The sequence below is a fragment of the Lepisosteus oculatus genome, chromosome 7, assembly GCF_040954835.1.
Source record: "Lepisosteus oculatus isolate fLepOcu1 chromosome 7, fLepOcu1.hap2, whole genome shotgun sequence".
NCBI classification, from domain to species: Eukaryota; Metazoa; Chordata; class Actinopteri; order Semionotiformes; family Lepisosteidae; genus Lepisosteus; species Lepisosteus oculatus.
Genome location: NC_090702.1, coordinates 43,873,876 through 43,901,509, shown reverse-complemented (window position 1 = coordinate 43,901,509; position 27,634 = coordinate 43,873,876). Strand labels below are relative to the sequence as shown.

The following is a 27,634-nucleotide window of genomic DNA, read 5'->3' as shown; positions in this document are numbered from 1 at the left end:
TTCTTTATCTCCTCAGATTTTAAAAGTCCAAGTGTCTTCCATAATATTACATGAAAAAATAACTAATAGTTTAACTAGTGCTTAGTTTGTGAAAACTGAAGACTGAAGTGCTGGTGCACAAACAATGCTTACATTTTAAAGCAGTTTACATTCCTGTTCCTCATCACCCTCAAGAAGTTATATCTCAGAGCACAAAACAACTTATACAAGTTCTTTAATTTCAAGCAGCAAACTCAGACATCTCAAGCATAAACTGATCGGTTTGACACACAGACCTTTACATGAATACACTGTACACATATTAACATTAAGAATCATCTTTTTAATTTCCTATTAAATGGAAAACTTCTTTTTAATTGCTTTTCATTGTTTTCACAGCCTATTTTTTTCATCAAAATACTGACAATGCGACACGGTCATATCTGCTATATGCAACAATATTTCAAAATACAAGTAAACAGGAAACCAAGTTAAGTTTATATTAATCATATCATTTTGAAGCATACAATTCATATAGAATACAATAGCGTCCGCAAATGTTGCTGAATACACCAGGTTAATTTCATAGTACGAAGTTCAGCTATAGAAAGTATATCACTTTAAAATGGATTGTTGACAGACAACTTAAGTCATTACTAAATTTCACACAGCCAATAGAATTGTCTGGCAAGGCTGTTATGGATGTGCTAGTATGGGGTCTGTGGACCTTTCAGGGCCAGAATGAGTACACTACTGCAACAAAGGAAATACGGAAATAAGGCCAACCTGGACAATTTAAGATTTGAAATCAACTCCTGCTTAAAAATACAAATGTTGAGGTATAATGAGTGTTAAAAACGTAACTGTGGATAATGTAACTTACCAACGACAGCCTACGCATGACTTCTCACATTTGCAAACACATCAAGTTCCTCTATTGTTTATACTGCAAACAAAACTCAAAGCAAACCAGCCAAAAATACCACCTTAGTATAGTTTATTCCTTAAGCAAACTTTGTTCTTCACACAGCTTTTAAATTAGAAAACAAACTAAAGCTATCATAACCTTAACAGTGTATTTTATTACGGCATTTCAAATTGTTACAAAAAAGTATATGCAATACCAAATTATTTCCTGTGAAGGAAATAATTGATTTTGGATAAGGGGTTGATATAAGGGAGTATGAACAAAATATCGAAATGAAAATAATCATAAACCACGTATATGGATGCATATCTTATTAAAGACTGCAGATGTATTGTCCGCATGAACACAGAACAGCTGAACTAAACAGTGAACAGGCACATGCACGTATATCACTAACTGAAGTACAAAAACCCCAAAACTTACATCAAAGTTTCCGAATAGGGTATAAGCAATTAAACACATTTTATATACAGTTTTCTTCATTTTAAAATGAGCGTACCAAAAAAAAAGAACCCTTAGTCCTTTCTCCACTGAAATTAATAAATATAATCCTTGTTCAATATTTCTACTATGTGGTAGATCTTTCATAACTAGAAAGGAACAAGCAAAGATTACATGCTGAAAAGATAAAAAATTAAAACGGTCAAACACACCTGAAAGTTTCATTTTTTTCTTCTATTTTTCAGCACAGAATTAAAACTTTACTCGCCTGCGTTGCAGCTTGCACACTGACAGCTCCCCACTTGAATACACTACTCCGTAAACCATTTCTTATAACCCTCACTAACTAGAACCTTTACACACCTAAAAGATTCAAAGGCAGACTTATCTTGGTCATGAACAAAGTATAGTTAATATATTGTAAGGCATAATGTTTCCATAAAGAACGGAGAATGCTTGTAACAGAAGAAGTTTTTGAAGTTAGTCAACATCTTCATTACTAAGGTATTTAAGATTTTTTGTTAAAAGCAAGAAACTCCAAGTTTGGAAATTCAGTGACTGGTCAAAACATCATGTGGTTGTTAACATCTCCAGCACCACAGATTTTACAAGTACTCTTCACCCACCTACATAGTTTAAGAGGAAACTCCAGATATCAAAACACTGATGTAACCAATTGTTCATGTGCTCTACAGGATCAGTCTTTGGCTTTGTCTGGAACTCATTTGATTCAATTGGTTACATTTAATCCATTAAACTTATAATATTGTACGTTATTTGTTATCTAAAGTAGACTATTAGTTCTATGTTTTCAATCATTTTACGGTAGGACCCCTGGGTATGTCTTTAACCATAACCCTGATAAACATGCTGGTTACTCTTTACTTTTTATTCGGCAAATATGTATGCATCTCCTACCAGATGCTGATGGTTGCCCCTTATAAATGGCTCCTTCCTCTTCTAAGAAACGTGTATTCATCAAGCAGAAACCAAGGGATGTGTACGTTTTATCCCCCAATGTTGAGAACTCTTGAGAAGGTTACAGTTCAAAGTTTCTTATTGCTTAGAAATTGAAACAATTACTGCTTATTTTTTCATTTTGCTATTTGTGGATAATGCTGAAGTTCATAATATCAAAAGTAAAAATTAAACTTAGTCTAATAATGGTTTTAATTTATTACCTTTAAGAATCAAGCTATTTCCAACAAAATGATACCAAACCATGCCTCTATGTCAAATATATACTACAACAAGAAATTCAAGAGATTTGCAAAAGACTATAGTCTGAATAATAACAGCTAAATCTGAATTTTCACATTTGGAGTTTTTCCAACAACAAAATTTGACAATAGGTTTTATCTGGATGTAATGATCTGTCATACAATCATCCAGCTGAACTCTGGATTTCAGAAACAGATCTATGCTTAGGTTTTTGGTGAGAAGCTTGAATGGTTTGTTAAGAAGTAACGATAATCACTGAACATTTGTCTTAAATTAATGTATATATGATGAAATTACTTTTTAAAATGTTCTAGCTAATTTCTAACTTAATTCCAAATTTAGTCTTGGATTGCACAACAAAATTGGATAAGATAGTGCTTTGTATATAATGGACTTAAAAAATCTTATAGAAAGGCAAGAGTTGTATGAATCCCTGCAGGCATTTTAAATATTTAAAATTAATATATAAAAATGATATGTATTTTTTTTAAAAGCCCTTAAAAACAATACTGGACTGGCTAAAAGAGCAAAAAAATTACAAACCTAGACATTCATTCCATGTGAAATTACAGTACATTTGTGTTTTCATCAATTTTTAAAGGTACCTGCAGAAAATCACAAACTGAAATACAGCTATGTTAGCAAAGCAACTTTACAAAGAAGGAACAAAAAAAATTGAAGGCCAAATTCCAGCTAAAAAAAAACACAGATGGTGACCCGCTCAGAGGTACCCAAGACCTTAAACATGATCATTGGGGGACAATAAGGGATTTATGACAGTTTGGCTTCTGTTATGATGTACGATTTCATCCCACAGCTTAATAGAAACACTTGTATATAGAATTTACACAATTCAGGTGCATTCCAGCTTAAAATGAAGTATACAAGGACTTTCTTTTAAATAAACCCACTGAAGTTGGATTCTTCTAAAGCGAAATCCTTACATTTTACTTTTTAATACTGGTAAGCACAGAAGAAAAAAGTCAGCATTTCAGAACTAGAACAATTTATAAAAATATTTCTAGTTACTATTAAATAATCTAAAAATCTGTTTTTTTTTAGCAGGGTCTTGCCTCTGCTACAGTGTGATGAGGTCGACTAGGTTGCCCTTTGGAGGAGTCATGCTGTCAGGGAAGAAATTCACCAGAGTGTCAAAAAGTTGAGTGCGCTGAGCATAAGTCTGATCCACATCTGAAAATCCTGGGCAATAAGCAGAGAAACACATTAGTTTTGCTCAAAATCATTTGTTTCTACCAAAATTAGATACTTTACTGACCTATAAATGGATAAAGCACTCAATCACTACCGCAAATCAAAAGCAAAAAGAAAGGTTTTCCCTACCTAAAGAAAATTCATAGACCATTTTAAAACATTGAAAGTGGTCACTTACCTAATGGGATGAAGTCTGAACTGGATTTAAACAATGCAGATGCCAGGAGCTGAAACTGAATTGAACACATGCAAATTAAAACTCAGACAGTAAAAAAGAAAAAAGGTTGTAATTAAGATTAAATGTAAAAATCCTTATTTCATATAGTACTGTTCCAAAAGTCTGGAAATGGAAACTAATTTTGCAAAAAAGTAAAAAAAAAACATTTCTGCTTCTGTTCATTGATAACATAGATAATCCAATATTTTAAACACATCAGCATCATCATCAGAAATGAACCCTGCATAGATGTTTAAGAAAAAACAAACAAACAAATATTGTTTTGGAATACTGGTTAAACATTTTTGACATTTTGATTCATAACTGTTGCATAAACACTAAATCACCTCATTAGTGACAGCTGATTGGTTATAATTAACAGTATACCTTACCCTGTTGACTCTAAAGTCAGGAGAAATCACAAAGAAAGTGTCACACATTGAATGATGTATTCACAGACAATCCTAATCAGAAATACAAACTGTATGTGTGCGATATAAGCTTTGTACCTGAACCATTCCTCTCGGAGTCTGGACAAACATACCTGTTCACTGGATACTGAGCAGTAAATGCCACATCACAGCTCATTACACTAATGTTCAATGGGCTTCAAACCCACAGCATAACCATTACATTCTCATCTCATATGAAAACAATTCTTTAACAAGCAAAATGAGGATGTGCACCATCCAGATGGGTCTATGGGCATGACGGAGGCATTTTTATCACTGTTCACTACCTACCACTAACAGTCTTCCCTTCATAGTTACATGACATTGCTGAATATTAAATCACTTTTAAAACAACTAAGCACAATGACATGAATAAATGTGTAACTGTGTTCATTTGGTACTTCACTCCTATAGCTGGGAGTGTACTTGGAACCTATTTACAATCTCATGGAAAATTAGTTGAATTTACACAGCAGTCTTCAGGAATACATCAGTTTCAAACAGAGGTGAAGGACCTAAACAATCTCATGCTATATAACTGCAATAAGGACCAACTTAAAATGGACCATTTTATAAATAAGGACCAAAATGGACAAAGGGAGTTTCTGCAATAATTAACAAAATTAACAAATTTCCGTACTTATGAACAGTACTGTATGTCATTCCACCAAATGAAAAACTAAAAAATAGAAGCTATATTGAAAAGAACACAAAGACCCCCCAAGTGGGATCCCAAGTGACAACCAGTAAAGGTATTTGTTCGAAATGCTGACTGAGCTCCAGACGGTGAGGAGAAACACACAAATAGCAGAATGCAGTTGGGGTCGGATGGTATTAGTTGGCCAGGGCCAACTGTCAGCACAACAGCAATTACTGCAACTAGCCAGGCACATGCAGGCTTGCAGCAATATAAATGAGAGATGCAATGGTCAATAAATGTGTGCCAACTCTCCTGTTGGGCTATACGGAATTAACAATGTATAAAATAAAGAATTTTATGAGCACGTCAGAAGAGCATGACTGAACGTCTTGTTCTCTGCAAATCAGGTACTGATATTGTCAACTAAGGAAACAGCCTTCAGATTGGTAACACATTCCCACTCGAGTATTTCTTAAAAAACACATTGACATGCATGGACTTTAACAGGAATTGCTTTTAAGAAAGATTTTATTCTCTGTACCTCTTTTGTTTCTTCAGGGTCTGAGTGATCCACAGTTAAAGAGAGGTCATTCTGTAAGTATTTTAGTGCACTTAGAGGTTCAGTTTGAGCTTTTTCTTCAAACCTGCAAGTAAAAGAAACAAATAAGATCTAGAACTCCAAGTCCTCTTTAAAATTTTCTAACACAATATAAAGCTAACTGCAATTTTATTTGTAAGAGATCATTTAATCTATTTGCTGAAGCATTACAAGCTGGAACCTGTTGAAAACATAAAAGGGTAAAGACAACAGTCTAACCTTCCAATTAGACAATCTAGACTACACATTTTCAGAGTTCACTAAGATTCAGCTGTGCTAGTATTGCTGTGGTAAAATTTGAGTGTTCAAATCCAATGGCTGAGCACAAAACCTAATATTGTCTTTATGAATTACTCTTAGAATTCTGTGTCACTGTAAATTAGTATTTATGACTTTTTTCAAGCAGAATGTATTTCCATGACACAGCTTTTTTTATTATTTTGCTTGTTCCAAATGTATTTCTTCCTCTAACACTTTTGTGCATGGTTTAGCACTTCATATGTAAAGTGGGGATACTTAATGAAGTATTAAAGTAAGTTGTCTGATTTTGTAATGGCAGCCATCAAAATGTCAGGGCAATCAATAAAGAGCACTTTACAAAGTAGCTACTCAGTTCTGGACAACGTTACTAAAGGTAATTTTTCTACATGCAGCGAGAGTCCCAAACAAATCCAGAATTCCTACATTTATACAATGGAAAGCTTAAAGAATTTACAAGTCAAATTAATGTACACATTTTGTATGACCTGCAATGTTTAATTCCTGCTAAAAATGTTAAGCAAGAGTATTGTAGTTACCTAGTGCTAGTTTTAAAACTATATTACTCTTTAAAATTGCAAAGTACAAGCTTCAATGTATGATCATTGTACAACACCAATAAAGTTAGGATTAATTTTGTAAATTAATTTTAAATTACAATGAAATTAAACAATTACATTTAAATCAAAATGACAAAATTAAGCTACTTGGAAACATGATAATCTATCTAAACATGTAGTGAACAGTGATTGCATAATGGCTTGACATTTTATGAATAAATGTGCATAACAATGATGCTCTACTTCATGCATTTTAAAAGACAATTTTAGTACAGAAATATTAAGTAAAATGAGAAAATGCATGGAATATAAAATGCTAAAATATCTTCTATACAGCAAACCTTTAAATAGGTCTAAAAAACACAAAAATAAAAGATGCCCTACAGAGGTAGGGCAATTGGTGCATAGGTAGGCAAACTCCTTACGATTTTGTGTGCTTTAGAAAATGTTTAAACTTGAAACTTAATTTTTAATAATACACTAAAATGCTAACAGTATTTAAAAAAAAGCTCTGTAAAGTGCACTAATAACACAACAAGGTAAAAAAACTACAGAGGTTAAAAAATTCAGGAATATCAATAGTGCCCTCTAAGGGTAGATCAATTGCTTACGCTTTGTATGCTTTAGCAAAGTTTACACTGTATGAAGCATGAAATAAAGAGCTTGTATATTTGTGATAAACAAGGCACAGTAACAAATTTCATTGACTGTGTTGATTGCACTTGTTAAAAATAAGCCAAAAAAAATCAGAATTCATACAGATAGTATATTCTGTATACATCATTCTTATAACAGTATTTGTGGGCTGAAAAAACATAATTAATGATTTAATAGACATTTGGCAATAACAAACACCCATTCCCCCATTCGCCAGTGAAACCGAGGGTTTACTGCATGTCTATTTACAGTTTAAGAGACCAAAGATGCAAAAACGAACTGTTCAGTGAGATCATTTTCCCAAGACACATTGTAGAAGATACTAAAGTACTAGTACTTTCTAGTATGAGTAATTTCACAACAAAAATATGAACGAAGAAAACTAGTTGGGTTTGTTTTTAAAAATTGATATCGCTAAAAATTATATTACTAACCACTTTAAGACTGGACTAATTCACCAATGAAGCTTGCAATTGTAAGATATGGCCACTAGATGTCAATAAACAGCCACCAAGACAAAAGTGAAAAGAAAGACAATTGGGCTTGCGTGAAATTTCTCAGAACCGGACTTTCTACTGCTTAATGCTAGACATTCACTAGGAATAACTTAATACATGCGCGCATTATTAAAATCACTTTTTTTTAACCAAGACATGGGAGATAATTTCAGCTTGTAGCCAGCCCTTTGTAAGCTTTCACCACCAATTGTGTTAACGTAAGAATTCTAATAACACAATGTAGCAAACAAGCAGTCTTTATCAGCCCCCACTTCTTTATAGCCTCCCCATTTAAGACACATGCAATGGGATGGGGCGAAGACCATTGTATTACTCATAAGTCGACCAGCAACGTCTGAATAACCACACGTGATTTTTAAATTTAAGTATCGGCCAGTCTATCATTTAGGAAAAAAAAGGAACCAAGCAATAAATACAGCCTGGTCAAACACAAAAGTCTTATTTAAACTAGAAAAACAACTTTCATTACTTAAACACTGAGGAAAATTAAAATCACAAATAAGTATTTATACATGACAAACCTTACACATAAAAAAGAAACTGCATATGATATAGGAAATCTAAGAAGTCTCCGACCTGTATTTCCTAATGAGGTATTTGCAGTGTCTGAGGAGGTATTCCTTGGAAGGACGGCAGAGCTTCAACGACCAAAAGTCATCAAGCCTCATTTTTGGAGAGCAGGATTTGCCAGGGTTACCACCAAACAAATAGTGGACCTACATAGTGACCCAGAAAGAAATTGTCAAATGGTACCAAAATCCATCTAGACTTTAAAATCTGAAATGAACACAGTAAAGATAAACATTAAAAGCCTGAGACATTTTTAATTTTCTGTCGAGAAATCAAAACCACTAAAATCTAAAGCTGCTCAAAAGACGAGAACAACCATTTATATGAAACAATCGGGAAAGAGGTCAGCTTCACATTACAAAAAGAAGTGTATTGGCCAGCACTGTCGCATTACTCATGAAAGTGTTCTCTCCTGCAAAGGAAAAGGCCTGTCCTGTCTCTAAGGGCTGTAAGGTCTTCTGCCTACTACCTGAGAACATAACTAAACCTTTATTTCAGATCTAAAGATATTGATGGAATCAATTTTTAAGTGTTCAATAAAGTATTCGCACGCAATGGCTCCAAGTCTGAAATTGTGCCCCACACCATTTAGCTTTCTATACTCCTTCATTTGAAACTCTGAACATTTTCATGTAACTGAAGAAACTATTTTAAAAATAGAAAGATCAACATCTTACATCAACCCACTGAGTAAAATGTATAACCAGATTATTCTGTAGCATTTTGGACAAAGTTTAACAGTGAGAATCATTCTTGCACTGACCTTATGCAGCTCGTCATACACCAGTTGGTGAGCAAAACGTGGGCAGGGCTCCTCCTCTTGCAGTGTCTTACTAGGATTCTCCTTCACAGACTGGTCATTCTTATACACACAAGACCTGATTCAAGTACAACAGACATGGACAAAATGAAGCCTGACTCAAGTCAGCTATGGCTCAAAAGGAATAAGATCTAACATACACCTAAAACAGTCTCCAGAATACTGAAAATGTAAAGCATTCATGAATTAAGTGATTTCCATAACCACTAGGATTTCTAAAATCGAAACTGCAATTATAACAAATGAAATAAGGGGCAACTGTACTTAGGCCAGGTAATAAAGCAGATGCCAAACAAAGCGGATTTTCCAGGACAGCGCTTTTCAGATTCCTATCCCTCCTCTAGCTCAGTCCCCCCCACTTACAATAGCTCCACCTACTGGTACCCAAACACCATGTACAACAGTGACCAGGCTGTGCAAAAGGCACAGGACCCTACAGCAATGGCAGAAATCCCCCTTTTATATACATTTCTTACCAGCTATTCCGAGCAATATCATATATCCAGAATGAATTCCTCACATTTTCCTCCCGTTTGTCTTTATCCTTACTGAGCCCAGACAACACATGGATTTCATTCAATTCGGGGTCAATGGTGGCCCTTTGAGTAAAGCCTGTCATTGGGACTGGAGAGAGAGTGCAAAGATTTAAATTGACTCAGCAGATACTGCACATCCTATAGTTTCTACCCCCCCCCCCATGAATCCTTTTTATCAAGCCAACCAATTTTGAAATCCGCAACCCTTGAAAAATGCTTTAAGTACTTTTAAAATTAACTTTAATTTACAAAAAAAGCAGACTGGAAATTGTCAATACAAAACAAAAGGTGTGTAATGTCATCCCTCACAGTATGAATATATTGGAAAACTATATAAAACCTTCAAAATTGAAGGCAATATTTTTATTACATGCAATACTTGCACAAATCTAAATCATTTCAATAATATATTTGTCAATAAGGTACATTAAAGGGAATAAGGGAGATTATGCGATCTAGAACAATGTAGTGATAAACTATTTGCAAATGATTATGAGAATCCTGGAACTTGTGTTTGATTCAGACTTCTCACTACTTTACTGCCAGAAACATTCTGTTCCTCAAAACCCATAAGAAAGCAGGATTACCAAGCTAAACACTAATTTTTACAATTACTTAATTTTGCCAAGTAATTCAGATGACTCAACTTGTTTATGTGGACAATGCATTGGCAGTTTACCAGAAGAGAATACCATCGTCAGCTGTTTCACAAAAGTAAAAAAAAATCTAATACTTTGAAAAGCCTTGTTACAAAAGTTAAAAGCCTAAGAATTTTTATTCAATTTTTCTGAAATTAAACACCAATTTCAGCACCTTATGTGAATGAATTGCATAGCGTCAATAAGGATGTGTGGTTTACCATCAGAAAATGGTCAAGAGAAAAAATTATATAACCATAATTTACAAATCAAAAGAATCTTACTCAAACTTGCTCCAAACATTGCTTACAGTTACACAATCTGCAAATCAGGACTTAGAGGGTTAAAAGTCATGCTTCAAGATTACTAGTAATGTATTCCCTATCTTCTCTTGTTGGTTTTTGCTTTACTTAGTGTTAGAAGCTATAAAGTCAGTCAGCCATAAACACTATAATTAAAAGAGGAAAATATTATCCCGTCATCATAAAACACTATTTAAGGTACTCAAACTGTCAGCATAAAGCAGGATAATTACAAAATACTGAAATATAACTGCAATAAAAATTATCAAGGATTTAAAGTCAATTCAGGAAAAGAGATACAAAAAAACAGCTCTTATTTGAAGATCAGTCTACATCATGTTACTGAACATGTCTAAAAGTATAGTTAATCTTTGTAAAACCTGCTCTTAAGGTACAACCATAATTTTTTATTTTTGGTTCACAACACAACCATAAGCCTCAAGACTATTAATATAAAAACAAGAAAACTGTATACAAAACACAATGTAACATGGAATGAATTTAATTTAAAACCAAAGAATGTGTTATAATTAAAAACAGTATAGTTTTATTAAAGTTCTTCTGTTATCGTGAACATTTTAACTTACCCATACCAGAGTCCTTCTTTGTGCCATCTGATATAATTTCAACATGGTCATTGTCCACATCGTAACTAAAGAAATCGTTCAGATACGTTTTGGATCTTTGACCTCCGAAAACATAAAGGCATCGGTTTTTCTAAAAAGCAACAAAATAAAATCACAATATTAACTGAAACATCAGAGAATGCACAAAGTACCGGACCTAGCTCTGTAACAAACACGTTATAAACATTTAAAGGAATTTCAACAGGCTTCCTTTATTTCTTCTAATAAAGAAAAGGAGACTCACAGTGTGAAAAAGCATACAGTGTCCTATCCTTGACTGGACATCTTCGGGCCCAGCATTACAAGAATCTTCACGGAGAAGTTTCCAAGTGTTAGAATGGCAATGATAGGCATAAAGACCACTGAACTGTGGATCTGAGGTCCGACTGTCATCCACATTCCCATTACAAGTTAAGATTCTTCCACCAAATGTGTAAATCATGTGTTTTTCAGAGTCCATACACATCTAAAGTTGGAACAAAAGAAAAAACAGTGAAAACATTTCTTAGCAATCAATCTGCTGAATTACAAAACAGACCATTTTCCTTAGTAATTATATCTCAATATAAGCTATAAATTAATTGTATGAAAGTTATGTTGTGAACAGAACCTCTGGCAACATAATACATATGCATTTCTTCCACTTTTGTTATGATGCAACTGCAAATAATTTCCATGAGTTCTGTATTATTCATATACTAATAAAAACAGCACAATATGCATTAATAATTCAGCCAAGAGGAAATATTCAGTAGATGCATAGTTCTAAAAAAAAACTGAACAATGTTACTACTACATTACTGTACATCTGTGTCAAATCATAAATTTTTGAACTTTGAATAGATTTTATTCTAGAAAATTGTTTCCACAATATAAAGTCTAAAGGTTTACCTGATGATCAAAAACAAGCTTGGGTCCGCCATCAGCCGATGTGTCTTCACTGAGCAACATCCATGTGTTAGTGTCAATATCGTAGCGATAGAAATCACTTTTTAGAGACTTGCTATTCCTCACAGAGGAGTCTAAATAACGTCCTAATGTGTAAATCTGTCTCCTCTGGGAGTCAATACACATCTTATGACATGATCTAGCACTGGGACCATTCTGCAGACACAAAAAGTACATATTTCTTCATTAGATTCCCAGTAGTCACAGTACTTATAACAGGAAAAAACACTCAACATCATCTTACAAAAAAGTTCCTGTCTCTAAGACATTAAATTCCATATAAGTTGTCAAGTATCTAAAACTACACTTCTATGGGAAATGTTTAGTAGCAGATCTTTGTAGCTTAAGTAATCCCCACAAAAATCACACAAGGCAAAAGTGTTTTCAAAAAACTTGCAAACATTCAATTGCAATGACTTGTCAATAAAAACACTATCAATAAACATTAAATAAAAAAAATTCAAGTTTTAAATTAAATTCTCAAAAATAAATAAATGACTATACCACACAGTTTGGCAATCAAAGAATAAATATGCATTTAGATTAAATCCAAACTATCCCAAATTCTATTCAATTAGTTTTCAGGAAATGGAGATTAAGTGAATATCAGAATTCTAAATTATTCAATGCAAAAAGCTTTTTTGGACAGGTCTGATGACAGATTGGGATATTAGTTGAAAAGAAATGATAGTAACCAGAAGATAATGCAGAATTAATAAGCTTTTTGTCTCTTGAACTCAAAACTTTTTGCAAGACCAGCTAAACTGCTTGCAAAGAATAATCATTCCGCGTTCCATTTGTGTGGTAAGTTATTTTTTGCCATGAGCCGTACTGTGGAAATTTCAAAAGTGTTAAGGGGAAAAATACATTCAAAGAATACTTATTTTTTCCCCACTGTCCAAAAGAAAATAAATTACTTTTCTTGCATGCAATTGCAAAACACAGATATGCTTCATCTATACAGAAGGTGGCGATAACAGCCACTCTTTCTTTGATCAAAACAAACCAGAGTTTTTAATGAGTGGATTCAAGACTTGCAAATAGGTCTGATGCCATCTGTTTGCATCAATCATGAACTGAAGTTCTTCTGTTTTTGTCACATCAACAGAGATAAAATGGGAACTTGAACTGCTAAACAAGCTATGACATCCATACCGTTAATATGCTCCAATGGGTTTAGGGATTCCTAGCTTATGATCACATTAAAACCCTGCAGAACTTTGAAGATACTAATAGAACATTGGACCAAAGGAATAAAAAGATTTTGCAATAGAATAATTTAAATGACAAATTCCAATACTACGAAATAACGGATCGACAATTTAAAAAATATATTTACAAAGCATTCGGTTGTGGTTGTAGGTTTAGGAAGGTTCTGACATGCGGATTGTGATATATCAAACCAAATAAACCATTAAAAAAGCAGTGCTATCTTTATACAACTAAAGCTACATATTAAAATTTACCATGTATAATTATCCAATACATACTTAAAGAAGGCTTAGGTTGTAATTTAACACAAACCAGCACTTATTAAAATTGTACTTTACTGGATCTGTACTTTATGATAGATGGAATAGATTTTTTTATTCATTTTTATATTAACTTGGTGGACTGCTAGATAAGAAATAATTTATAATATGCAATCTTAGCTTTATAGTAAGCTGGTATACAAAACTGAAATATTAAATACAGAAATCAGACTACTAATGTCATTTCAATAAATTGTAGTTTTTTTCCCCATATTTTCTATATAGAACTGATCAAACTGAATATTCTTATATGTAATAGAAGCAAATTGTCAGAAAACACTGCAAAGACAGCATACAAATTTACTGACTGCGTAGGTATGCATCTACCTAAATCATTACTTGGTGGCTACACATTTGGCAGTAATTACTGCTGCAAGTCTTTTTGAATGTCATCACCTGCTTTGAAAAGTTGGACAGTCTTGCTGAAGTACAAATTCTGCAAATCTTTCAGTCACTGTCAAACATACTGTTCGCTTCATAGTGACATCTTTAACTACCTTAAATACAAGCCACACATTTTTCCAAATTCAGGGTGGTACAATTGGCCTGAGGCTTTTATTTGAATACAAGTAAAAACAAATTCAAAATTCAAAAACAAAATTAATTCAAACAAGTTGACTTCATTGTTTACCACCAGAGTGCTGAACACAGTTTGGTTCTGTCATAATGATGCAATTGAACTTTTATATTAATTTTGAAGTTATCCAAATAAAGATATCACAGCAAACTTTTGCAATCAAGAAGGAGGTGCTCCTATCTGTTGAACAGCATTGGAATCGTCAGGATGGAAGGCAGTTTGGAGTGGACTCATGGTCACAACGGTATGTGATAAGGTTTAAACCCTTTGAGGCAGCTACACAGCTTAACATTACGATTCAAGAATTCAGAGCGTCCCGTGCCGGGATAATGTGTTTCGGGAGGAGGAATGGGTTTGATCATTGTGGTGTTGTCCTAAGCATTTTGCTTTAGGCTAGGTGTATGAGTTTGCTTTACTCAAAACTATCCAAAAAATCCATGTATCAGGAACCCCTTCCACAATGTTTCTTCTGGATATGAGGAGGTTTACTGTTTTATCTGCATTTTGTCTTTTAAACTCTTCATCATTTTTCTTTATTTAAAACCAAGAAAACTTTTTTCATTTGTACCATTTCCATTCAGAAAAGTAACCTGTGCTTTGTAAAGTTCTTTTTTCAATTGCCACAGTCCAAATTTTTGGGTGATGCTTATATTAGGTTATTAATACAGGAGGTAAAACAGCACTTTGCTGCTTCTCTAGATGTTTGGTTTGGAAGAATGGCCTGACTGGGGGATTATCAAGGTGTAATGATACACATTAGACTTAATGATGATTAGCAACTTAGAAATTTTCTTATAACCTCCTCCTATCACCTTGTTCCCATCTTCGAAACTTTGCCAGATATGGCTTGAAAATCATATCTAACTGGGGGAACCTAGAGACAGATACTCAGAAGTCATGTTAAACCACTTTAAGTGAACATTACACTAATTATGAAACCTATCAAAGTAATCTTTCACTGAACAAAAAAAAGGAATGAATACTTATTCATTCATGTACCAATACAACTGAGTATCTTCTAATGGTTTTCAAAAGCCTAATATTTACATCCAACGTGATTTTAAGATTCATCCTTTGGGGGTAGCTTCTACATACAAAATACTATTTAACTGCATCATTACTGCAATCTCCTATGGCATTAAAATGGGGAAATTTCACTGGTAGGATGAATGCTTTAATAAGACACCATACAATATCTGGTCTATTCAATGAGGCAGGTTTAGTCTAAAATATAATTTGAACATTGCTTCATTCAAATGTATAAACAATCTTAAAAGGGCTATCATAACTTTGATCTGTAAAATAGATCAAAAGAATTAAGTCATCTTGAAAAGTTAAAATAGAGACTTTTTTTTAATTAATTTGAAATCACCAAAACTTCTCTCCCCATATGTGGATTTGGAATCACTAGGCACTACAACTATATGGAGAATAGTCAAATGGATTCATACACAATATGAAAGAACAAGTTTCACACTGAGTGAGAACAGTGAGTCACAGTCATTCTGAAAAACAGTGACCGGAATAATGCACTGATAAAGATGAGGCTATTGTGTTTCTGGCCAATTAGCTTGGACGCCTCTGCACTTCCTCTTTCACAAAAAGCTCTTATAATTATAATGCTAGCTGTATCATGCTTAAAGAAGCATATTCATTCTTTTTGTTGAATAATAGAGCAAGAAAATCACCAAGTTGAGGAAAAGTGTTTTAGCAGTCCTTATGCAAAATATACTTCTGTAACCAATGAAGTACCCATATACATTTTCACTATTACACCCTGCAATTAATTTATTCACTAGGACTAAACCAAAATACATTTTTCCTCCATAGCTCAGCTTCGATTTATGGGAAAAGAAGGTCTCCAAACTGAAACAGGCAGCCATCTCCTTCTTTAGAACCTGACTTAATTTTCAGGAGCTCTGTTGAAAAACATCTCTTATAATACTACAAATGTTAACAGAAAAACAAACCTTCAAAAACAAATTTCTACACAGCAAACAGCTGAACAAACCTCTTTTTCTGTATCTCTTGATATGCAAATCCACTGATTTTCTTGAACGCTGTATGCCCAAAAATCTGCCAAATCCTGGGTGCCGTCCCAACCACCAAACAAGTATACGGTTTCTAAAATAAAAGATACTTACTTAGGGCGTGGACAAATGCTTGTATGAATTCCTTACTTTAAAAATCCAGATTAAAACAGTTTGTTGCCATGGATGTAAGAGGGTCTTAATTGGGAAAAAAAAAGATATTTGAAGCCTGACATTTTTTACACTGAGAGAAAATGTGGAACATGAAAAAAACACTCAAATTTAATATTGTCAACACAATGTCAGGTTAATTTCAAGGGACTTTTTTTAAAGCAACTGAAGTCCTATAACCATGATCAAGGTCCCTTTGAACCCATGTAAACAACAGTAATGTAACATTTACTATACATACAGATTTTTGTCATTGACAATGCTATCATTTTAAACAAGTATAATTAAAATGTTTTGTAGTGGTGGGGGGTTAATACATAAAAACATAACCACCTTGTATCAGGCATTTTTTATGGTGCTTGAGTCAACACAACATAACATTAGAAGGTTACAAAAGGAATGTTTCAAAAATGCTTTCATTAAATATGGCCTGAAAGGCTTACCATCATATTAGAAAACAGGACATAGGTTAACAGTCTGTTGTTTTGGAAGAGGTTATTTGAGTTCATTAACTCTAATTAACCTTCCTACTGGACAAAGAGCTTGTAGTGTTCCAGCTCAAGACTTGGGACTCAAGAAATGTATAATTTCTCACTGCTCACAAAACCCACACAACAACAAGAGTCTTATTGATGGAGCTACACAATACCAGATTTGGATTCATCTGAACATCCTGATGGGGAAAAGCCAAAAGGACAATGCTAACATGTAGCAATTTATTTTCAGTCTCTGCCTAACACTAAGCCAGATGGAAAAATTTTGAAATGTTCAAATTAACCTTTCAGCACAAGTTGAAAATCTGCTTTTTACATGCATTTTCCAAAAAGACTAAATTAAGACAAGTAATAGGTTTATTCCATGCTGAAAAGAGAAGAAAGAAAACAACGTTTCGACTTCTTCAGGTATGTCAGCTGAAGAAGGCTCCACGGTCGAAACGTTGCGTTTTCTTATTTCTCTTTTCAGCATCGAATAAACCCATTATTGGTTCCTTTGCAGCCTACTCATGTTGACGCAGCTACCCACCTGAACTACTTCAAAATTAAGATAGTCTGACAAAAGTACCAACATGTACCAAGGCATTCTTTTTCCAATATTCTCAAAAAGCATCACAACAGAATGCATCCAACAACATAGCAACAGTACTTCTGGCACCTCCCTCTCAGTACCAGCATCTTTTAGGAATGAAATTAGAAACTGCTCAAGCTTAAGCATTTCAGCCATATTCTTACCAGTCTGAACATCAATCACCATCTGGTGTCCTCCCCTCATTCCGGGCCGGTTATCATCACCATCACCTTGAAAAAGAGAATAAAGGACTTGAAATCCCCCTTTTCATTATTTCATCAATTTCCCTATGGGATCAATAAAGTCTTATCTATTAAATGCAAACCCAGTTCAGAGTCATCAAATATTTCAATGAAATGTACTATGCTGGACTAGTATTACCCATTCAACACACCTGATAGATAATTTAGAGAAAAGCTGATATATGATTTTTCACCACTCAAGCGGCATTTTTAAAATTAAATATATTACAATAAGTGTAACGGTGGATAGTGGTCACATGTATTATATACCTGTCAAATTTGAATGGATAGCAACCAAAAAACAAAAGCAATTCACAGCATGATTACTGTAATCCGTTTTATATGGATGTGCATTAGTTGGTTAAAAAGTTCTTGTGAACATTTTTGTTACCGTTATCCTCTTATGTACAAAATTAATTCAAAGACTGTTTCACCTTTAATTAAAACAGGCTGTATTTCAGAAGAGACAGTTAAGTATAAGGAATCCATTTGCTAAACTATTCAAGCTGAAACACAATCTGGAAACACAGAACAGAATTATTTTATCGTTGGACTTTAACTGCACAGAAATCAAAACTTTTCAGCTCAGATGTAAATGACTGTCTGGTGCAGGTTGGAGTCTGTATAGTACAAAAATATTTTTTTTTCCAATTTTCACTAGCTGCAAGATCACCATAATCAGAATGGCAGGGTTTTAACATTTTCAAGTATAGACTTGGAAAAAAATATTTTAGAAGCATGTTTTCAATGCCATTTTGAGAATACTGCTTTGTAATGAAGTACTTCTGCAAAGAGTAATCCTTAAAAGTATCAGAACACCATTATCAAGCACTCTCCAGATGTACACTCAGTGTTTATTTAAGAGAGACGTATTTGTATGCATTTTGAAACCAAAAAGTAAATTTAGTGTAACCATCATGTCCTCTGAAGCAAACTATTATTAGCAATAACGAAAGAACCTTACAGCACGTATGCACAGAGTTGAAATAGGATGTCAGAATTTAAATGAACAGAATTAAGGAACAAGCAATAGGTTTATTCCTTGCTGAAAAGAGAAGAAAGAAATCAACATTTCAGCTGTGGAGCCCTTTTCAGGTGTGAGCATGGAATAAACCTATTACTTGTTCCTTTGCAGCCTACGCATGCTGACGCAGCTACCCACCTGAACTACTATAAGCAGAATTAGTTTATCAAGTCAAAAAGTAGTTATGGTACAGAGTGATCAAAACGGTACATTAAGGATGATGTAATACTTGTAGGTACAGATCCTTAGTGTGAGACTGGAGATTTTTTAAAAACACCGTACATGTCTGAAACCTGCATGGCTGAAACAAGGCTATTACAACTATCCAGAAGTGCAGAGTGGCTGAGGAGAATTTCTGGCTAGAAGAAGCCCAGATATCTTAACTAACACCTAATTTTTATGATTTATTAATTTATCTTCCATTGACATCTTTTCTAAGAAAACAACTGAATGACTATTACAATAACCACAACGTTGAGAAAAATACTCAGAATAGCTTAGCATTTTTACAAACGTACAGATGTTACTAAATACAGTATTATGTTTAACATGTTATATGCATTTTTATTTTTTGTACCTTTGTTGCTTTTTGGAATAATCTGACTCCATCTTGGCTTGTATTCCTGCTGGCTGATATACTGATTAAACAATCCATCTGCAAAAAAAAAAGAAAGCGATCAGCCTCAGCTACACAGAAAAATAAAAGAATCAAACAAACAATACAAAGCAGAATTCAATTACCATGCACAGCTTTGTCTATTAGCTCTTCACAGGCATCAAAGTCTCCCTTCAGCACCAGTTTGTCGTGCAAATCTGTGAGCATGGGATGTTCCAGTGCAATCTTTGTCTTTTTCTGCAACGACTCGAATGCCTCTGTGTAATTGTGCTGCCGAAAGTGCTTCAGACACAGACGAATGGCTTCCTGTTCACGGTACTACTGGAACACAAGGGAAGCCCATTAATAAGCCTGAGGTATCTTGAGGTTTCATGTGTCAATAACGATACAGAAAAATATAAAATTAAGCCTCAATAAGCAACAAACTAAGGCTGAACAGAAATGCCCCCCATATTCATTTTACACTGCTTCGCTCCTTTTACCTTTACATTTTCTTTTTCCTAAACTGAATCTTCTCCCTAAAATACAGTATATAAAACTAAAAAGCAACAGTGAGACTCCCACGTGGCTCATCTAGGTGCTAATTTAGGCCAGGAGTGCCTGGGTCATGTTACTAGCCGCCTGTGACCAAGATTCTCCAAGCAGTGGTACACAATCGGTTGAGTGCTTCCATCAGTAGGGAGTCACCAGTGGGATTGTTGGCTCTAAGTGTTATAGGTGACGTACACGTCATTACTCCAGTCAATGCTAAGAAAGCAATGTGGAGCATGCAAGGTGTATAAAAAAAACAAACAGCTATGTGCAAGAGTCAACAGTATGGGCTTCATACTCACTGAGCAGATACAATTGCCATTGCCAGACAGCTCAGTCAGGCTTAACAGGTGGTGGTTGAAACATTAATGGGTATATAATAAGACAAATTAGCCTAGTCCCATTTCTTGAAAAAAAGAGCAGATTGGAGATCGTGAGTGGTTCAACCTGATTTGCTCTGAAAGACAGTTAGGCTCTATTAAGATATTGTGAGCTCAAGTATGGGTCATGTTGCTAGCTGCCCCTGGCTAGTATTAGGCCAGGATTAGGGTGGGGATTAGTCACACCACGGCTCTCTTGGCTTCCAGCGAAACAGTGACACCCGAGACCTCCTGGGATTGTCATGTCTCCAATTAGAGACGACTTCCCTAATGCCTTGGAAAACTTGCAGTGAGTCAAAAGATGAAAGCTCATAGGAGCTCAGGATGAAGGGTAGATGGGCTCAGCCTAAGTAGAAACTAGCAATCTAGGTATGAATCAGGACAAAGTAAACAAATCTCAAAATACAATACATACAAAATAATACATTAATTTTATATTTTACAGAATATATTTTGACATGTCTACTCACCTCGCTCCACATATTTAAGTATTTGACTATTCCCTCAATTTCGTGCATTAAAGACCACATGGTTTTTGAGTTTTTGAAGCATTCGGAAATTTCTTACACTGTACAAAAGTTAATAAAATTCCTGACTGGAGTTTTATTTTTCACCCTAAAGACAACTGCAAAGAAACGCAGGCCTACCTTACTGTACCAGTTAAGGCACGGTTGTACCACATCAGGTTCATCAATCCCATGGAGCTCTATGTACCAGATGCTAAAGTTGAAACTGGGGCCCCAAGACATCAGTGGTACTGTAGAAAAAATAACATTAACACAACTGAAATACACACTGCGTATACAGACCTTCAAATTATGCAACTAAAAAATAAACGGAAGTGGAGCACTATACAATTGCCACCATCCTCAGATTTTTCAACGTGTATACTAAATTAACTGTACAATTAAAACTACTCTCCATTAAAATTCAAATTAGAACCACATTACTTTCATAGCTAGATTATTTTCATGGCTAACAGTTATCCATTGTGTTCCTCATAGTACTGGACACTATACTGACTTATAAAAATAGGTATTTTACAATTACTGTTTTTTAAGTACAGAAATTACAGGAAAAAAAAAACAGCCTGGAATAAGAGACCACAGAAAGTAATTGAAAACAAAAATAAGCAGCTTTAAAATACTTGTGTGATTTAAAACCATAAATCATTCACATCCTATGATATCTTACAATTCCACTATTATTGAGCTGATCTTAATTTAACAGATATGAGCAACCCCAAAAGTAGCTATTCTGCTATACACATTTATTTGTAATGAATTATGCTTATTAAATATATCAAGAAGGCAATCTTCATTCAACGATACCTTGCCATCATAGTCTTACCTATTTTGATGAATCGGCATGGGAACATCTGCTCATCAATTCTGTGTTTCAATGTAAAGGTTTCTTTGTTATAGTCATTCTTAAGGCCACTGTAAAAAATATAAACATTGTAGTTCAAGGGAAGAGCAGGCGATGTGTAAAAGCGATCTTTAATGTACAGCATTTTCAGTTTTATCTGGCTACAACTAAATTAATATTAAACCAAGAGTTAAAAAATCTTCATTAATAGTCAGCTTTGACATTAACAAAATGTGAATAATTTATCAGTTAGAGATTTGCTTTTTTACTTGCCTGGAAAGAAGTTCAGTCATGTTTTCCTCACTCATTCCTCCAAAAACCTTAAATTTTTTCAGGTTGCAGACATGAGTTTTTTCATACTTCCCAAAGGTGATGCTTTGAACTATAGCCGGCCTTTCCAATTTTAAAATTAAGTACTAAAACAAAAAAAAAAAGCAAAACTTAGTCTTAAAAGCAGTACAACCAACCTCTCAGTGTTCCTACAAACTGTTTGTCTTCCAAACTTTCCTTGTACACAAACACTGGAAGGAGTTATAGCTGAAAAAATCCAGTGCTGGCTGTTACTGCAGTGGATCCCAGTGGACATAATGGACATTCAATTGCATTGATTAAATAATCAGGTGATTCAGAAAAATTCAGGGAAGGGGAATCTTATTTTGTATATAAGGTAACAAATAATTCAAACTAGATCAATTAAAAGTGCAATTTATTTAATTGATTTCAGACAAAGGCAGAATAATTTCAGCTGTCACAGCAAGATAAACACTGCCAGTCAAGATAAGGCAGAGTAAAACAAATGAAAAGTGAAGAGAACTGAATAAACCTAGAACTAAGAATGGCCCATCCTCAAAACAATATTCTGTAACGATTTCTGGAATGTTATGATTTGTTTTTACAGAGCAGCATATGTAATTCCAAACAAAATGGGGTAATACTGGACTTAAAATCTTGCAAGATTTTTTATGTATAAAGATGTGAATGTAATCATTGAAATTAGGAAACATATACGAATCCACAATGAAATATGAAACTTATAGCACTCATTCTAGGCAGATTTTAGGCTGTAACTCCTTTTACATGGAAAGATAAACTCAAATTAGAATCACGTGGAGTACTGGTAAGTAAATCATTTACCTTGGATTATAATAATTAAGCTTTCTATTTAAGATGTTTATAAAGTCCAAATTATTGTCATAGTTAAGTTATGCGCCAGCTGAAAGATGTTTGCGTTCCATTAGTAAACCACTGAACTTTCCTGAAATTCTTTCACAATAGAAAATCTTTTAAAATGATCAGATTTATGCAAAAATCATCTTTTCACCCTTTAAGATGCAGAAGCTCACTGGGCAGTCATGAGATAAAAATAGACAACATTTAGGCTTATTCTGCCAATGCAAACAGGACACTGCAAAAAGTATATTAGACAATGTAATTCTATTCCTGTATTTTATTACTTAACCAGTTTATGGGAAAATATATTTTTGATTTCAACATGACAATGACCTTAAATTTTACTGTATCATTCAGGGGTCTGAAACAATTTGTCAACCCTTAAAAACATGGAAATGTTAAGGGGGAGAATTTAAAAGGAGAAAGATAAGCATAATGAAAATCAATTTGCTCAAGGAAACAAGAACAAGTATATGCTTTTAAAGGAACAGAATGCGTACAAAATGTGAGACATAACAGCAAGGGAAAGGGGATTTAGGAGAAGTCTGCAGTAAAATGTAAAAATAAAAACATGTATTAGTCTGGTGCTTTGTCTTCTGAAAAGGATGATGGATTTTCACATGAATCAATATGACTATGATGACCCTTGCATAAATGTACTAGTCTAGTAATTTTGATCAGAAACAAATACAGCTATTACTTGATTTTTGTAAATTAAATGTACAGTATTAGGGCAAACAAATTAAAAATCTGATTCAATTAAGAAATATGAGTCAACTCCAGGTCAGAGACACACAGAACCTTCCATATTAAAATAAGCTCTCCCATATGCAAAGCCACTTTCCCCATCAAGTCTTCTACTGTATGGCCATGGTAGAAAACCAAGTAATTTAAATGGGCTTTTGGCTCAGGACCTGCATGACACATAATGCCAAGCAACCAGATGCTGCCGAGTTTATCAAAGCTCAGTTTTATGCGTAGTGCCATTATCTCAAACATGTCAAATTTGCTCATTTTAATTTTGAACATTGATCGAAGCTTTATATACACAAGCAAATAACAGTGCATGCAACCATTAAAAAAAACCCATGCACAAGGTATATGCATTAGATATAAGCATTCATACCAACTTCTGTTAGGTATTTGTGACATCCGTGTATGGTACAAAAAGGTCTTCATTCCTACTCATCACAGCCTTGATTGGCCAAAGGATTAAAATTTTAATAAATTACGCACTTTTGCCATATAAGAAACAACAATATTCAATAAAATCGTACTAACACTGGCAAAGATGGTAAAAAAAAGAGAACAAAGTGAGTGTTAATTTAAACAGTAAGTGGCTCTATTTTCCACTTTCGATTTCCTATGCCCTTAACCACAGGACATGTCTTCAAAACACCACAAGTTGCTGAAGTTTAATAGCCAAACTAGAAATCTCATAATTTAACCTTTTTAAAGCTTCCAATATTACTAAACAGAGGTTTACCAGACAGGGAAATGAGGAAGAAATGTGGTGAAGAGAAAAGAGCAGGCTTTAATTATCTCTTCAACTACAAGAGAAATGGCATGGGATGATGCCAGCACTATGACACTAAGATACTAAAGCACGAAAGAGCTCAGTAATTGCAGCTTCTCGGGATTTAAAGACATTTACTGAATTTATTGACTTCTTATTTAAGTAATAACCAATCAAATGTTTGCAACAAAAACCTCTCTCAATAGCTTGAACTAGGTCTAAAAAATGCAAAAGCATTCAAATAACTGAGTGCCTTACACAGTGCAACACTGATACAGCAGAGCATAAAGACATCAGTAATCTATTTCCTAGTAATCTAACACCCTCAATGACATCATAGCAAAGCACTTTACAAGAAAACAAAGAAAGGAGAAAGAGAGACAGGTACACTCTGATGAAAAATTAAACAGATTAAAAAGTTACATATCAAACAGTATGGGCTGAAAGACCATTCTATTATCGTTTTACAGTACCTGTGGGGGGTAGTTGCTCTCAGAGGACCACCTGGAAGACTGGTCGTTAGGTTTATCCACCAAAATATTCCTAAAAAAAAAAGTGAGATTTTAGCATCTGTATTTAACTTTATTGCAGCATTCACTACAAAACCAGGCAAATGTATTTGGTGGAAAATTCAGTTGTAGACAAATGTATATTCATCCTTCAAAATCATAGGCTTCTGACTAACAACATCTTTAGCATCATCAGTACCTGGAATACCAATTAACTGTCATTATTTGCAAGAAAATATGAAAAATGTCATAAAAAAACATTTAAACAGCAACAAAGCTTTCTTTGATTTGTGGGAGTGTAGGATACAATAAGTACACCCTCTTTTAAACATACTATAGGATTGTCAAAATGTCTTTTTTGTATAAATTATACACGTTTGCACTAGAATGTCTAATACTGAAGCACATGGTCAAATCATTAGCCATTAAATCATACCCTGTAAGACCAAGACATATACAAATAAAGTCTCATGCGGATAATTTATTAATAATGGGATTACTGGTAGTTTAGATCTACCTGGTGACACAAGGCATTTGGAAAGGAAAAAATACATAAACAAACCACACACAAAGCTCTTTTACCAAGTAAATCTAGAATGTTTTGGCAGGTTTAACATAATTTCTCACACAAATAAGAGTGGTATTTTCCTGAAGCACTACAGGAATTTTGGCAAAAAATTGTGTGCTTTCCCTCCTCAGGTGAAATTGATTTTTGACCTATTGATGAGAATATACAACTACTTTATTTACAAGCGGCCCTAGATGCCTACGTTTTAAACAAGCATCAAACTCTTGACAAGTTCAAAGAACATGGTATTGAACTTCAAAACTGACTCTCAGACACATAGCTAACAAAGACATGAATAAAGGTTAATGACTTACAGTCCACTGACGTCAACAGTAAACACTGTGCCTAAGTTAAGGAAAACAACTCCCCACAAATTCGACTAAACCTCTCCTGTGCTGCCTAAAGGGGATCTACAACACCTTTAAAGCTGAAACTAATAAAGATGCACTTTTCAAAATCACTTCAGTTAGGATAGACATGGATAGAACTAACATATATATATATAAGCTTATGCTTTATATACAATTTTAATTTGATTAAATGCAGACAAACTGCAATCACTGTTCACATTTCAGGTACAAGTTGATAGGCACTAAAAAACATCTATGAAACCAACTAGTGATTAATAAAACAATATATTTACCTGACCATACAAGTCAGCTGACACTAGTTCAGCACACAAATTCTCTCAGTTCTTGGCAAAGAAAAAATGGACGGCTTTATTGCAGTACTCACTAAAATCAGGCAAATGTATTTGTAAAATAGATTAAGAAGCCATTTTCTAAGGTTTTCACACTGTAATAGATAGCTACCATTTCCCCTCAAAATTAAAAGAAATAATCAGACAATATACTACAACAGGCAAGTTATATTTGTTTCCATGTCACTAGCAGCAATTTTATACCTTAAGAACAGCTAGTTTTACTCTGCAGTTTCCTTCTTTAAAAATACACAGTGTGAGATGCACAAGCCTAGTGCTTTAAGATGCATTTACAAGACATTCCAAGTTCACAATCTATTCAAAGCCCCAATATACAACTTACATCTAGACAAGCACTTTAAACGTAATAGTTTGTGTATCCTAAATCTTTACCCAGCTCTCCAAGCTACTGTGCCCTTTTTAAAGTACTGTAATTATCTTATATTACCAATTTAAATTTTTGGACGTTTACTACTGAGTTACTTTAAAAATATGAGAAAAAATAAAGCTGTGGTACCGTGCATTGATAACCACCTAAGGCAGGCTACAAATTTACTCCAGAGATCCACATAACAGTAAAATGTGAGCCTTTTTTAAAAAAACACAACACGGTTTTGAGGACTTCATATCACAGTCACTTAATGCTGTAAATGCAGACAAATATCACAAAGAAAAATACTCTATCACAAAATTAATATAGCCAAGTCTTGTTTGGATTTCAATTGAACTTTTCTATGGATTTTGAGCCTTTTAAGGCATATTAGTCACTGTATTGTGTGTTTGCACATATAAAAAAACAAGGCACCGTACAAGAATGAGTATATTTTATCTTTTAAATTTTTGTATGTTGACCTGGTGTTGAACATAAATAACAATGTTGATACTTGGTCGTATCAAATTACCAAGCGGGCAAGTTGACGAAAAACACTATCTGAACGCCTCCAAACTGCCTGTCATCTCCTAGCAGGTTCAACAATTCAATTACATCTTCGTAAGAAAAGCACAAATTCCAAGTTTAATAATCCAATTCGAAACTCTGTTGTTTAAAACAAGGCCTCTGTGCATTATTTCCCCGGCAAACTAGATCATTCTATTTTCGCCTTTCTTTTAAAACAAAATGCACTGAATCTCCCTTTGCATAAACAGTAAAGCAAACCGTTTGAAAACGTACTTAAAATATATTTGACGAGCATTCACCTATCTAAGAATGTTTGTTTACGTTTTGCATTTTGTTTTTAAAAAACGCATTTGAGAGGCCAGGATATTCCGCAGGAGGGGTGTGTGTTAGGCCATGGATTCCAGTACTATGAAATACTAAACGAAAAATTCGCGTAAATGCGCATACCTGCACATAAAAGAGAAAAAAAAATAGGTAAGTGTGTGAAGCATTACTCACTCTGGTAGGTACGTAGAGGAGTAAGAGCTCCATTTAAAAACACTGTAGCAGAGGACTCTGTTCTCTGGATTAGCCGCCATCTTGTTGAACAACAGCAGAGATGGGAGAGGAAGGCCGA

The 27,634-nt window shown here is 34.2% G+C and overlaps 1 protein-coding gene across 1 annotated transcript; it reads right to left on the bottom strand.

Moving 5' to 3' along the window:
- Positions 1 to 27,634, bottom strand: mkln1 (muskelin 1, intracellular mediator containing kelch motifs). Its single transcript, XM_006633282.3, has 18 exons — positions 27,517 to 27,634; positions 24,817 to 24,886; positions 21,931 to 22,073; positions 21,640 to 21,728; positions 20,937 to 21,046; positions 19,504 to 19,696; positions 19,340 to 19,417; positions 17,661 to 17,726; positions 16,242 to 16,354; positions 12,065 to 12,277; positions 11,418 to 11,639; positions 11,135 to 11,264; positions 9,548 to 9,695; positions 9,015 to 9,129; positions 8,258 to 8,397; positions 5,632 to 5,734; positions 3,960 to 4,014; positions 1 to 3,769 (listed from the first exon to the last, which is right to left on the bottom strand). Exons 1-18 carry the CDS (start codon positions 27,594 to 27,596, stop codon positions 3,648 to 3,650), a joined length of 2,190 nt encoding a protein of 729 aa, XP_006633345.1. The 5' UTR covers positions 27,597 to 27,634; the 3' UTR covers positions 1 to 3,647.